The following is a 12,295-nucleotide window of genomic DNA, read 5'->3' on the forward strand; positions in this document are numbered from 1 at the left end:
CGTCTCATGCTGTTCACAAGTCGATTTATTGTTTGCTGAGGCATGGCACCCCACTCTTCTTGAAGGGTGGCCCTCAGGTCACTGAGGTTCTGGGGTACAGAGTTACGAGCCTCTACACGGCGACTCAGCTGATCCCATAGGTTTTCTGTGGGATTCAGGTCTGGAGAAAGTGCAGGCCACTCCATTTGAGGTACCCCAGTCTCCAGCAGCCGTTCCCCAATGATGCGACCTCGATGAGCTGGAGCATTGTCGTCCTTGAAGGTGAAATTAGGCCTGTGTTGTTCATGCAGGGGCACAATGACTGGATTAATGATGTTATTCAGGTAGTATGGCCTTGTTACTGTACCATTCACAAAGTTTAGGGCAGTTCTGTATTGACTAGACACATCTGCCCACACTGTAACACCACCACCACCACCAAAGGCTCGTCTGGTGACAACAGTGGTTGATGGATAGCGCTCTCCTCGACGTCTCCAACATCGTTGGCGGCCATCCTTTCTGCTCAACGTGAATCAGCTTTCATCAGAGAACAGCACTGAGGCCACTGGTCCCTCGTCCAGCGTCAGTGCTCCCTGGCCCAAGCAAGACGATGATGGCTGTGCCTGGTGGTGTGGTCAGGTACCCTTGCAGGTCGTCTAGCATGCAGACCACGCTGATGTAAACGGTTTCGAATGGTTTGACGTGACACTTGGGTGCCTCTCACCTCCCTTAAATGTGCCTGGAGTTGAGTGGCATTCATCTTCTGGTTCCGCAGGGCACTGTTGACAATGAAGCGGTCATTAGTGTGGGATGTGGCCAAAGGACATCCACGTCTATGGATTTCTGTGACTCTTCCAGTCTCTCTGTGTCTCTGTTGCAGCCTGCCGATGACACTCTGTGACACTCTAAGCTCAGTGGCCACTTCCATCTGAGAACATCCTGTTTGAAGCCTCGCAATAGCGAGGTACTGTTGATCAATTGTTTGGTGTCGTCTTGGTCTCTTGATGTCAAAATGTGAACAGCCATGGCTTGGGTCTTTCCCTTTCCCCAGACGCGGGCCCAGTGTCCTTCCTGGCTGCAGCGATAGCAGGCGTTGCGGCCTGTGTTGGGACCTCCTCGGCCTTGATTGATGCGGCTCCCACAGAATCCTTCGCCTTGTTCAAACTGGCGTGAGGTGTTTTGCTGAGGCTGTGACAGACCTCACTGACCTTGAGTGATGGCCTGTGCAAGCATGGTCATCTGGGTCTGGGACTCACGTTGTTTCTTTTGATCTTGTTTGCGGTCTTTGTCCCTTTGGTGTGTCTCATAGGCGTGTTCAGCATGGAGGATGGTGTCAGCGAAGGTTGCCGTCTTCCATGTGACAAACGAGTGTTTCAACATGTCACCAAGTGTGGACACCAGTCCGCTAATGAATGCAGACTGCAGTTGAGTCTCATATGGAGTCAGAGGAGCGACCCCGATGTTTTCAGGTTTTATTAGTCCACTGTGATGGCGGAAATCAACTTCCAGCCGTGCGGCATAGGCTTGTGGTGTCTCCTCTGGGTTCTGTCCACATTTGTTGATGTTGGAGAGACCGACAACATCGGGGAAGGCTTGTCGAGCACCTACGATGAACTGATCGACCAATTGACGCCACTGTATGTTGTCTGCGTTAATGATGTTAGGCTCATCATTAAGGACAAGGTTGGGTGAATTTGGAGGTTGACGCTGTACGGGAGGATCGGAGTCCAGGTCCAGATCGAGGGGAGTTCCGGCCAGTAACATAGAATACAAAGAATTACATTGATTAGCATCATACGGTGTTGGTGCATCTTGCCTTTCCTGATACCCATGGTGCAATTCAGTCAACAGTCCTGGACAGCACTCTGTACGCCTATAAGACCTGTGAGGTCTGTGCGCCTATAAGACACTCATGAGGGTGATTTCACCGCAGCTTCCAAAGCTGTCTATAGTACTATTTTGTCGACTGTGGCTTTTTATTTAATACAGTCTTCACTTCATTTATGTGATTACATAGATTTATATATGTATATATTGTAACATTATTTTGTTACGTCAGCAATTCTTACTCGATGGTACACGCCCCCTCCACAACGAGGACTCCATGTTTGTGTAAAGGTAGTACGATTTAAAGGTTGAACTCTATCAAAACGGTACCACATTGTGACTTCACATGGCATATGGATGAATGATCTTCACCTGAACGGTCGCTTTAAAGCAGGGGTGTCCAAACTTTTTGCAAAGAGGGCCAGATTTGGTGAGGTGAAAATGTATGGGGGCCATACATGTTTTTGAAACATGTATTTATTGATTTTGTTTTAACAAATCACATCAAAGTGCATTTTGACAAAGGATAGTATAGTCAAATTAAAGGACTTTTGATCATTACAAAAAAATAATTCACTGAGACTTAATTTATTTGCCTCAGAAGAATTAAAAAAAATAATTAACCTACATTAATGTGAAGGGTGATACTGAGATCTCGACTTCAGTAAACAGGGCAGGTCTGGCTCAAAAACAGTGGTTTTGATGAGCAAGATGTCACGCAGGTGAGAGTCACTTAGTCTTGTCCTCACGCGGTTCTTTTTAATGTTCATAACCGAGAACATCTTCTAGCACAAGTATGTCGAGCCAAACAAGCTCAGCATTTTCTTAGCAAATATTCAAATCTCTTGGAACCTGTCTTTGTCCAGCCGGCGGTAAAAGTTTGCCAAAGGGAGTTGCTGGTGCTGACTGACACTCCACGTTACACTGCAGCTCAATGAGCTCCGGCTGCAGGTGGGCTGGAGCGTCATTAGGATCCACGGAAAAAGGAGAGGAAAAAAGTGCGATCTCCTTTTCAATAGCTGCAAAATCCCTCAAAATCCCATCTCAGCCAGACATGAGATGTTTGCTGCATACCTCCTCATTTGCGCAGCGATATTGTTTGCTGGAAAACTGGTCATTTCCTGCAGCGATGGGAAATGTGTGGTATTGGGCTGCGTTTGTGACAGGTGCCTTTGGAAAAGTAGCAGCTTTGTCCCAAAAGCTTTGATGTGTGAATACAACTGGCTTACCACTGCATTTTTCCCCTGAAGGCTCGTGTTCAGCGCGTTCAGATGTTGTGTTATGTCAACTAGAAATCCAAAATCAGCCAGCCAAACAGGATCGGAGAGTTCTGGGATTGGTTGTCTTTTTTTGTGCCAAGAATTGTCCGATTTCCTTTCTGAGAGAGTAGAATCGCTGCAGTGCAGACCCCCAACTGAGCCATCTTATATCATTATGATACACAACATCTCCATATTCAGCGTGGATGTTGATCAGAAACTGTTGAAACTGGCGGAACTGGCGGTGACACAGGGCTCTGGAGCAAATATTATTCATAGCCTTTATCACCGGTTTCATAACGTGATCATATTTCAGATGTTTGGCACATAGAACTTGTTGGTGAATAATACAATGGAGTTTTGTAGCTTTGCCTCCTTCTTCGCTGACTTTTTTACAGACCAGGGTCGATATACCTTGCTCACCAACCATGGCAGTCCGTCCGTAATAATCCCAGTGATTTTATTCCACTACTTACTTCCACTAATCTACGGCGGAACAAACAGACGCAAACAAATTTATTCCTGTTGTTTGGTCCTTAAGGCTCTGGAGGTCAAGTAGCTCTTCACTCACGTTCATTTCATTGTCCACTCCTCTCAAAAAAATCAGTAACTGAGTAGTGTCAGATGCATCCGTGCTTTCGTCGCAGGCTAACGAAAAAAAGTCAAACTCCACTCCTTTTGACTCTCTCTTGATATCAGATGAAATTTCTTCAATCCTCCATGCCACAGTGCTACGAGCCAGGCAAACATTGCCAAACTCTTGTTTTTTTTCAGGACAAATTTTCTCCACCATTTTCATCACGCAGTCTTTAATAAACTCACCCTCAGTAAAAGGTTTGAAGTGCTTGGCAATCAGTTTTGCCACCTCGTACCTTGCCTTTGTAGAATTTTCATTTAAGTCACGGGCTCTTTTGAAAAAGCACTGCTGTGCCATTAAACCAGCTTCAAGTTGCTTCAGTTTTTCGGTGCGTTCGTTTGCCGTTAGCTTATCGTAGTTAGCATGTTTCGTCTGATAGTGCCGTTTAATATTGAATTCCTTGAAAACAGCCACAGTCTCTTAACAAATTAAGCACACGCAGTCGTTTCGCAAGTCAGTGAAAAAATACTCAGATTTCCACTTGTCCTGGAAACGGCGGCCCTCGTTGTCAACTTTCCTTTTTTTAGTTCCAGTTGCCATTTTAGAAATGGGCTTAAAATCTACCACAGTGATAAAAGTTCACACATGGGTCACGCGGCGAGAGTGCGGCCACAAGTCTACTGCCATCCTCTGGTGAAAAATAAAATTGCTTTTTTTTGTACGTGCTGGCGGGCCACATATTATTGATTTTGTGACAGACGCTTCGGGCCGGTGGAAATTTAGACACGGGCCGAATTTGGCCCGGGGGCCAGACTTTGGGCATGCCTGCTTTAAAGGAAATGATCAATCGGCGTTGTTCAGCGCTATTCAGGGTCTCGGTAGGTGAACTGCGTTTCCCTATGTAATCTAACGGAATATTTAACTCCACGGTTTAACATTTTTCTAATATTTATAAATCAAACTCGGTTATGAAAATACGTTGAGAGATCAAAAAAACACAAAGGAACACGAATCTGGAAAAATCTCATTTTTTTTCAAGAAAGGTTTTTTTCAATTTATTTGGCTGCTCCTGGCGATTTTCGAAATGTGAGACGGTGGGTTTTGCTGCGTTGGGTCACAATTATAACTGCTGCTAATGCCAGTGCAATAACTGAAGGGGCTTCTCCAAATCCACGATTTGACTTTAGATTTTAAGGTTTTGATTTAAACTTTTTTTTTTTCAGCACCGATGGATATGCCATTGTTAGACTATAGAGTCTTGATTTGTAAAGAAAAACACTTGTTTCTCAATAAGTAACATCAACAACATCATATAGCAGGCAGAAATACGGGGTCCAGTCTAAACGTTTTAGGTACATATTTAAGTTTTTCGGGTTCTGTGAAACTCATTACAAGTTAAAAAATGTATAAACACTTTGGACTTACATGTGGACCAATTAATGTGCACTTTCGTCACTGCATGTTGCTCTTCTGGCGTTAAGTTTAAATATAAATATCCCTAAAGAACGGTGTTTTAAGAATTACGATGGTTTCTGGATGATTGGGTGACGCAAATTTTCTGAGTCATGGTAACACGCAGAATTACTTACACAAGTCGATACACTTGTTGCGTGTTATGAATTGATCCTAAAAACTTGAACATGACTGTAGTCCAGTGTCTCTGTGGAAGGAAATCACTCCGGGTGGAAGTTTCCAAGTCCAAGGCGATACACACACATGCTTGCTAGGGATGTAACTATACGAAATTTCACATTACGGTACAGTATCAGCCAAAATACCGCAGTATACCATATTTATGTTTCCCCCTTTGTTTTCTGCATATCCAATGAGTAACTATTTTATGTTAAAAAGGAAAGACCCATGGTAACACCTCTGTGGCACAACACGGGAAGGCGTGGGGCTGTCAAATTCACAGAAGAGGCAAAATAAGCGACCTATATATTAAAATCTGACTTTGTAAATTTAAAGATGTAAACTTCAATTCATCTCACCACATGTTGCCGCTGCGCTGTAACAGGAAAATATTGTAATAATCCATTCAATAAGTAATTCCCTGAAGCACCACGTTCTGCCATGTTTGTTTACACTTGCTCCCATGCCCGGGCAAGTAACCTTAAGCATTTTGTCATAAAATATTGATGTGAAGCAGTTCTGCACGTGAACAAATATGGCAGAACGTGGCGCACCGGGTTATGTCGGAATACAATGGCTTAATTTACAAAAAGACCAAAGAGATAAAATATCCATCGATCATCCCCGCAGTCAACCCATACATAAATTGTCGGTTTTTCACTAATTTCTGCTCCGTATGTGCATCAATTTGGACAAAACTTGAACCATGTCTGCAATGTCCCAGTTCTAACGACACCTCAATCGTGTCCATACATTTGGCGATTGTCCTGTTCCGGACACTTCTAGCCCAAAAATTCAGAGAATAATAAAAATCCGAACGAGCCCTACGGGCTGGACCTCTAAATATAGCTGCAGGCAGCAATACAGTCGGTCCATTATCAACACCAATTACAAATTTTGTATGTGTATATGTATGTTCCCATGTAACGTAGCATCAGTTTGTGCTGTTGCTCTTTACATCAGAATTACGTCTAAAACAAGTTCAACTTTCCAAGTTTCCTTTGAAAGCATCATTGGTTGATTTGATAACGCAAGTTTTTAGAGTCCTGGTGACACGCAGAATTACTAATACAAGGATACACTTGTTGCGTGTTATGATTTTGTCCTAAAAATTAGAAGGCGGCTGTCTCCTACCTGTAGTCCACAGTCCTGCTGCATGGTGTCTCTTCGGAAGGAAATCACTCCGTGTGGACATTCCCAACAACATGGTTCCATTCAAACAGATTAACCACTACATGTCCCTCAGACATTTCATCAACTTTTTAGACTTTCATCACTATAATAAAACGAGGCATGATTCAGACCCGTTGCTCTTGAGCTGCAGGCAAACTCCATGTGTGATGACACAGACAGAATATGTTTGGGACTGTTGTCAACTCATACAGTTTGTGTGTTACAACTGGCTCGATTGACGCAAAATAAGGAGGGACAGCATTGGGTTAGATGCAAACAGAATGCGTTAATATTTACCAAAAGGGCAAAAGAATAAAATATCAAACAAAATACCCCTCCGACATCAAGCAGGTAAGACGATAAGAACAGGCTGTCCGGTTCCAGGCACTTTGGGTCTGAAAAGTGCCAAGATGAAAAATTATAGTAAAGTAGTAGCCCTACGGGATGAACCCCTACTAAAAACAAAAATATGAGAATATTTGAACACACTTTAACAAACTGTTAAGAGCTTTATCAAAACTGGACTTTAGAATAATAAACAATAAGTTACTTTTTGCACTATTATGTTACTCACCAAAATAAGCGCAGAAAAAAGGATGCCATTTTTTCTAAAGGGGAATCCTGGTAGTAAAAGGTAAATTACTACCTGTCTTGTCTTCAACATGAACTAAAACGCGATCGCCTCGGTCGTCAGCTCTTAACTTATGTGTCTGCACGTCCGCCATATTGGAACTGTCAAGATCCGCTGGTGTGCGGGTGCAGTGTGTGTGTTGAGGGACGCGGCGCAGCAGACCCCTCCGCCGAGTCGACAGCAACTTGCCCAACTCCGAACCAAATTTAATGAAAGTCAGTTCCGAGCCCGGCGCAAGCCCCAGTCAACTCTGAAGTGGCCCGCATCCCCCCAGCGCACACTGCTATTGTTTACCGGCGGATCTTGACTGCCCCAATATGGCAACCATGTTGGACAATATTACCCATAAAAATATAGCGAGAATTGTGAACCTGCTTGTAATTTCGAAGTTCAAATTCAAACAAAATTGGAATCGTGACACTCCTAAATAACTGGTTTTGATATATATTTTTTATGATGCTTTTATGTGTTTTTCTGTGCTTATTTTGGTCAGTAACTTAAAAGTAGTGTACAGGTACTCCTCACTACCGTTCCTACGACCAGGTTGTTAAGCGAATTGATCGATAAGCGAGGACCTGCCCCCTTACCATTATTCCACTCTTGGAGATTGCGATCGCTAGTGTAGTGAATACTGACGCTTCCCGAATGGGAATGGTGATGCGCGATGCGGAGATGCTCAATGCTGAGACGCCACGCACGCAAGTGTCAGAGAGCTGGTTGTAAGTCTGAACGGTCGTTAAACAGCAAGGTTGTTAAGTGGGGAGTACCTGTATTGTTGTTTTATATATTATTATTATATATATTTATATATTTAATTATTGTTTATTACTCTAAAATCTAGTTTTGATAAAGCTCTTAACTGTTTAGGTGTAATATATTTTTGTTATTAGTCTAATTCTAGCATAGCTGCCAGTGCTGGGGGGGGGGGGGGCATGTTTAAGTCAAATCGTGAACCTAACCATAAAGAGATGAACCAGTGAACCAGTGAGTCTAGAAACAGGAACTTGTGCCGCTTCTTTCTGGCAACCTATTGGAACAAACGTTATGCTCAGGATGTATTGAGGCAATTCCAAAAGCGACAGTTAAATTAAATGTGATTATTGTTGCTGAAAACTATGGCTGGTCATGAAACTTAATCTAATCAATCGCCATTATCGGCTTATTACATTTGCCATGTTGACTGCATGGACTGCATTTCACAGTGAGAAGCTACAGCAACTGGGTAAGTTTCTCAATAGTAAATTGAAACCTATGTTGTTTAGAAGAAACAGAACCAGTCTTTATTTGTCACACAACACACTACAACACATGCTTGCACACACACGCTTTGATGGTGGCCGGTGAAATGGTTCCTCTGCATTTAACCCATCCTGGCTTGTCCTTCCTCTGGGGGCACAACCAGGAGCAGTGGGCAGCATACGTGGACGCGTCCGGGGACCATCGTTGGTCAGACGATGATGTGTGCATGTTTTTGGTGGGGGTCCTTACTGACGTGAGGTGGAGGAAACCCCATGTGAGCACGGGGAGAACATGCAAACTCCACACAGAAAGCCTCCTATTTGGGAGATAACCCGCCGGAGCACGGTGCCAGCAGTGCCCAGGCGGGAATCGAACCCAGGACCTTCTTGCTGTGAGGCAGCAGTGCAATGCACTGCGCCACATAAGAAAAAAAGAATTGTCTTGATGCCCAGCCACTAATGGTTAATTTGTTTGGTACTGTCAGGTCCCTGTTGACGAGGATGAGCCCAAACTCCTGCTCTCCAGTAACCAGCTCAGCAAGCAGAGTAATGACGATGTGATTGTCATGGCCACCCTACGCCTGCTCCGCCTGTTAGTGAAGCATGCTGGCGAGCTGCGGGACGGTCTGGAGCTCGGCCTGGCCTCTACTCCCACCGCACCCTGGAGAGGTACTCCCCTGTAAAAATTCTGACCAAACTTGCCAACCACCATCTTGTCCCCCAAATAAATCCCAGTATATGTTTCTAATGTGATGTTAGAAATGTATTGGCAGTTCATGATTAACATGAATGAATCGTTGTAATTTATCCATTGATCAACGCCATCGGACATTCCACAAGTCACTGTTAAAAAGCTTTATATACAAATGCATCGTTGCATTTTCAGCATTCTCGTTGCTCTGCACCGAGGCCTCACATAATCCACATCTGCAACAAAGTAAATTTACAGAAAGCTTTTAACAAACAATACAAAATTCTTCTCATCCTCACCTCCACATTGCATACATCACATTGTGTGCTGTATTGGTTTGCTGATATTGGGCTGATAAAAATCTTATTTTGACTTGTCTATCTAATTTGATGTCTACACTTTGTCAAGACTGGACTGTGGACATAATATATACATTACTTTGTACTTAACAATACTAAATATTGCTGCTACTGTTATCATTGGATTAACACTTGTCTTGTGACGCAATTAGGCCTTATCGCTACACTCCTGCTACTACCCGTCCTTACGTACTAATTACGTAGCGTAATTCTGCATGATTGTCTTCAGAGAGTTGGTGCAATCGAAGTGCATTTATCAGGAGTGTCACACATAGACGTTCCAGTGATCTAATAATAATATTTTGACGTTATTATAATTCTTATTACTGTCACTGCATCTAAAGGTAGCGAACGTCCATTGTTTTCAAAACGCACTACAAAAGCAACTTCTGAAACTTTGAATTATTTATTGTACCAAAAAAGAGATACACTGACAAATGATTCTATAAGTCCTATTAAACTCAAAAGATAAAAAACAACTGAAAGTTTGGAATTTGCAAATTGCACTCGGCTCACTCACTTTTGGCGTCTTTACATCACAGGTACTCCTCACTTAACGACTGAGTTCCGTTCCTAGGACTGAGTCGTTGCGAATTGGTCGATAAGCGAGGACCCGGGTTATTTAACAGTAAGGGGGCGTGGTAATTGCGAACGCTCATGTAGTAAATACTGACAGACTGCGGAAACGAGACTGGGAACGGTGATGTGCGATGAGATGCTTGACGCTTGACTCAACTCCACATAATTTTTTGTACCAGGTTCTTCATTTTCCACTGCAGATAGTACCCCTTCAATGTATCTCGTAGTCATAGTGAGGCCGCATTAAACAGTGGTGACGTCATCTTGAACACAACACACAGGAACAATGTCATGACGATGAACACACAGCTTCAAACAGACCACCATTGTCCCCATATCAGAGAAACTTTCCATTACCTGCCTGAATGACTACCGCCTGGTAGCACTGACCTCCATCATGATGAAGTGTTTCGAGCAGCTGCTCAGCTATTGTGCGAGCCAAGCTTGTGCTCCACCTCAGGATCCTAGGTCTAATACCTTCCTTTGCAACTGGGTCCTGGTCTTCCTGAAGGGCATACCCCAGGTGGTGAGAATGGGTAACCTTACCTTTGCACTGACCCTGAGCACAGGAGCCCCTCAGTGCTGTGTACTCAGTCCCCTTATGTATGCCCTGTTCACGCATGTGCGCACTGTGTGGCCACGTGCAGCTACAATGTCATCCTCAAGTTTTCAGATGACACCACCGTCCTGGGTCTCATGTCCAACAGCGATGAGACCTTCTACAGAGAGATCAGCATCTTTGACAAAAACCTCTCTCTCTGTCTTGCTGAACATCTGTAAGACTAAAGATGCCGTATTGCTGCGCCGTACTGTTGTATACTGTGCTGTATTATCCCAAACATTACCTCACTCTATTCGCATTCACATGACACTTTAATTCACATGCCACTTTAATTGCACATATCTGTATATACAGTGGGGCAAAAAAGTATTTAGTCAGCCGCCAATTGTGCATGTTCTCCCACTTAAAAAGATGAGAGAGGCCTGTTATTTTCATCATAGGTTCACCTCAACTATGAGAGACAGAATGAGAAAAAAAAAATCCAGAAAATCACATTGTCTGATTTTTAAAGAATTTATTTGCAAATTATGGTGGAAAATAAGTATTTGGTCAATAACAAAAGTTAATCTCAATACTTTGTTATATACCCTTTGTTTGCAATGACAGAGGTCAAATGTTTTCTGTAAGTCTTCACAAGGTTTTCACACACTGTTGCTGGTATTTTGGCCCATTCCTCCATGCAGATCTCTTCTAAAGCAGTGATGTTTTGGGGCTGTCGCTAGGCAACAGGGACTCTCAACTCCCTCCAAAGATTTTCTATGGGGTTGAGATCTGGAGACTGGCTAGGCCACTCCAGGACCTTGAAATGCTTCTTATGAAGCCACTCCTTCGTTGCCCGGGCGGTGTGTTTGGGATCATTGTCATGCTGAAAGACCCAGCCATGTTTCATCTTCAATGCCCTTGCTGATGGAAGGAGATTTTCACTCAAAATCTCACGAAACATGGCCCCATTCATTCTTTCCTATGCACGGATCAGTCGTCCTGGTCCCTTTGAAGAAAAACATCCCCAAAGCATGATGTTTCCACCCCCATGCTTCACAGTAGGTATGGTGTTCTTTGGATGCAACTCAGCTTTCTTTCTCCTCCAAACACGACAAGTTGAGTTTTTACCAAAAAGTTCTATTTTGGTTTCATCTGACCATATGACATTCTCCCAATCCTCTTCTGGATCATCCAAATGCTCTCTAGCAAACTTCAGACGGGCCTGGACATGTACTGGCTTAAGCAGGGGGAAACGTCTGGCACTGGAGGATTTGAGTCCCTGGCGGCGTAGTGTGTTACTGATGGTAGCCTTTGTTACTTTGGTCCCAGCACTCTGCAGGTCATTCACTAAGTCCCCCCGTGTGGTTCTGGGATGTTTGCTCACCGTTCTTGTGATCAGTTTGACCCCACGGGGTGAGATCTTGCGTGGAGCCCAAGATCGAGGGAGATTATCAGTGGTCTTGTCTGTCTTCCATTTTCGAATAATTGCTCCCACAGTTGATTTCTGCACAACAAGCTGCTTACCTATTGCAGATTCAGTCTTCCCAGCCTGGTGCAGGTCTACAATTTTGTTTCTGGTGTCCTTTGACAGCTCTTTGGTCTTGGCCATAGTGGAGTTTGGAGTGTGACTGTTTGAGGTTGTGGACAGGTGTCTTTTATACTGATAACGAGTTCAAACAGGTGCCATTAATACAGGTAACGAGTGGAGGACAGAGGAGCCTCTTAAAGAAAAAGTTACAGGTCTGTGAAAGCCAGAAATCTTGCTTGTTTGTAGGTGACCAAATACTTATTTTACTGAGGAATTTA

The 12,295-nt window shown here is 43.7% G+C and overlaps 1 protein-coding gene across 1 annotated transcript in view; it reads left to right on the forward strand.

Annotated features, from left to right (window-relative positions):
• The window catches only part of smg1 (SMG1 nonsense mediated mRNA decay associated PI3K related kinase), a gene marked incomplete at its 5' end in the record, with an annotated part of 151,603 nt that overhangs the window by 64,091 nt on the left and 75,217 nt on the right, over positions 1 to 12,295 (forward strand). The window contains one exon of the mRNA XM_080009518.1: positions 8,802 to 8,985. Within this exon, the coding sequence (XP_079865644.1) occupies positions 8,802 to 8,985 (184 nt within the window). The remainder of the gene's footprint in view (positions 1 to 8,801; positions 8,986 to 12,295) is intronic.

This window comes from Zeus faber, assembly GCF_960531495.2.
Source record: "Zeus faber genome assembly, chromosome: 11".
Lineage (NCBI taxonomy): Eukaryota > Metazoa > Chordata > Actinopteri > Zeiformes > Zeidae > Zeus > Zeus faber.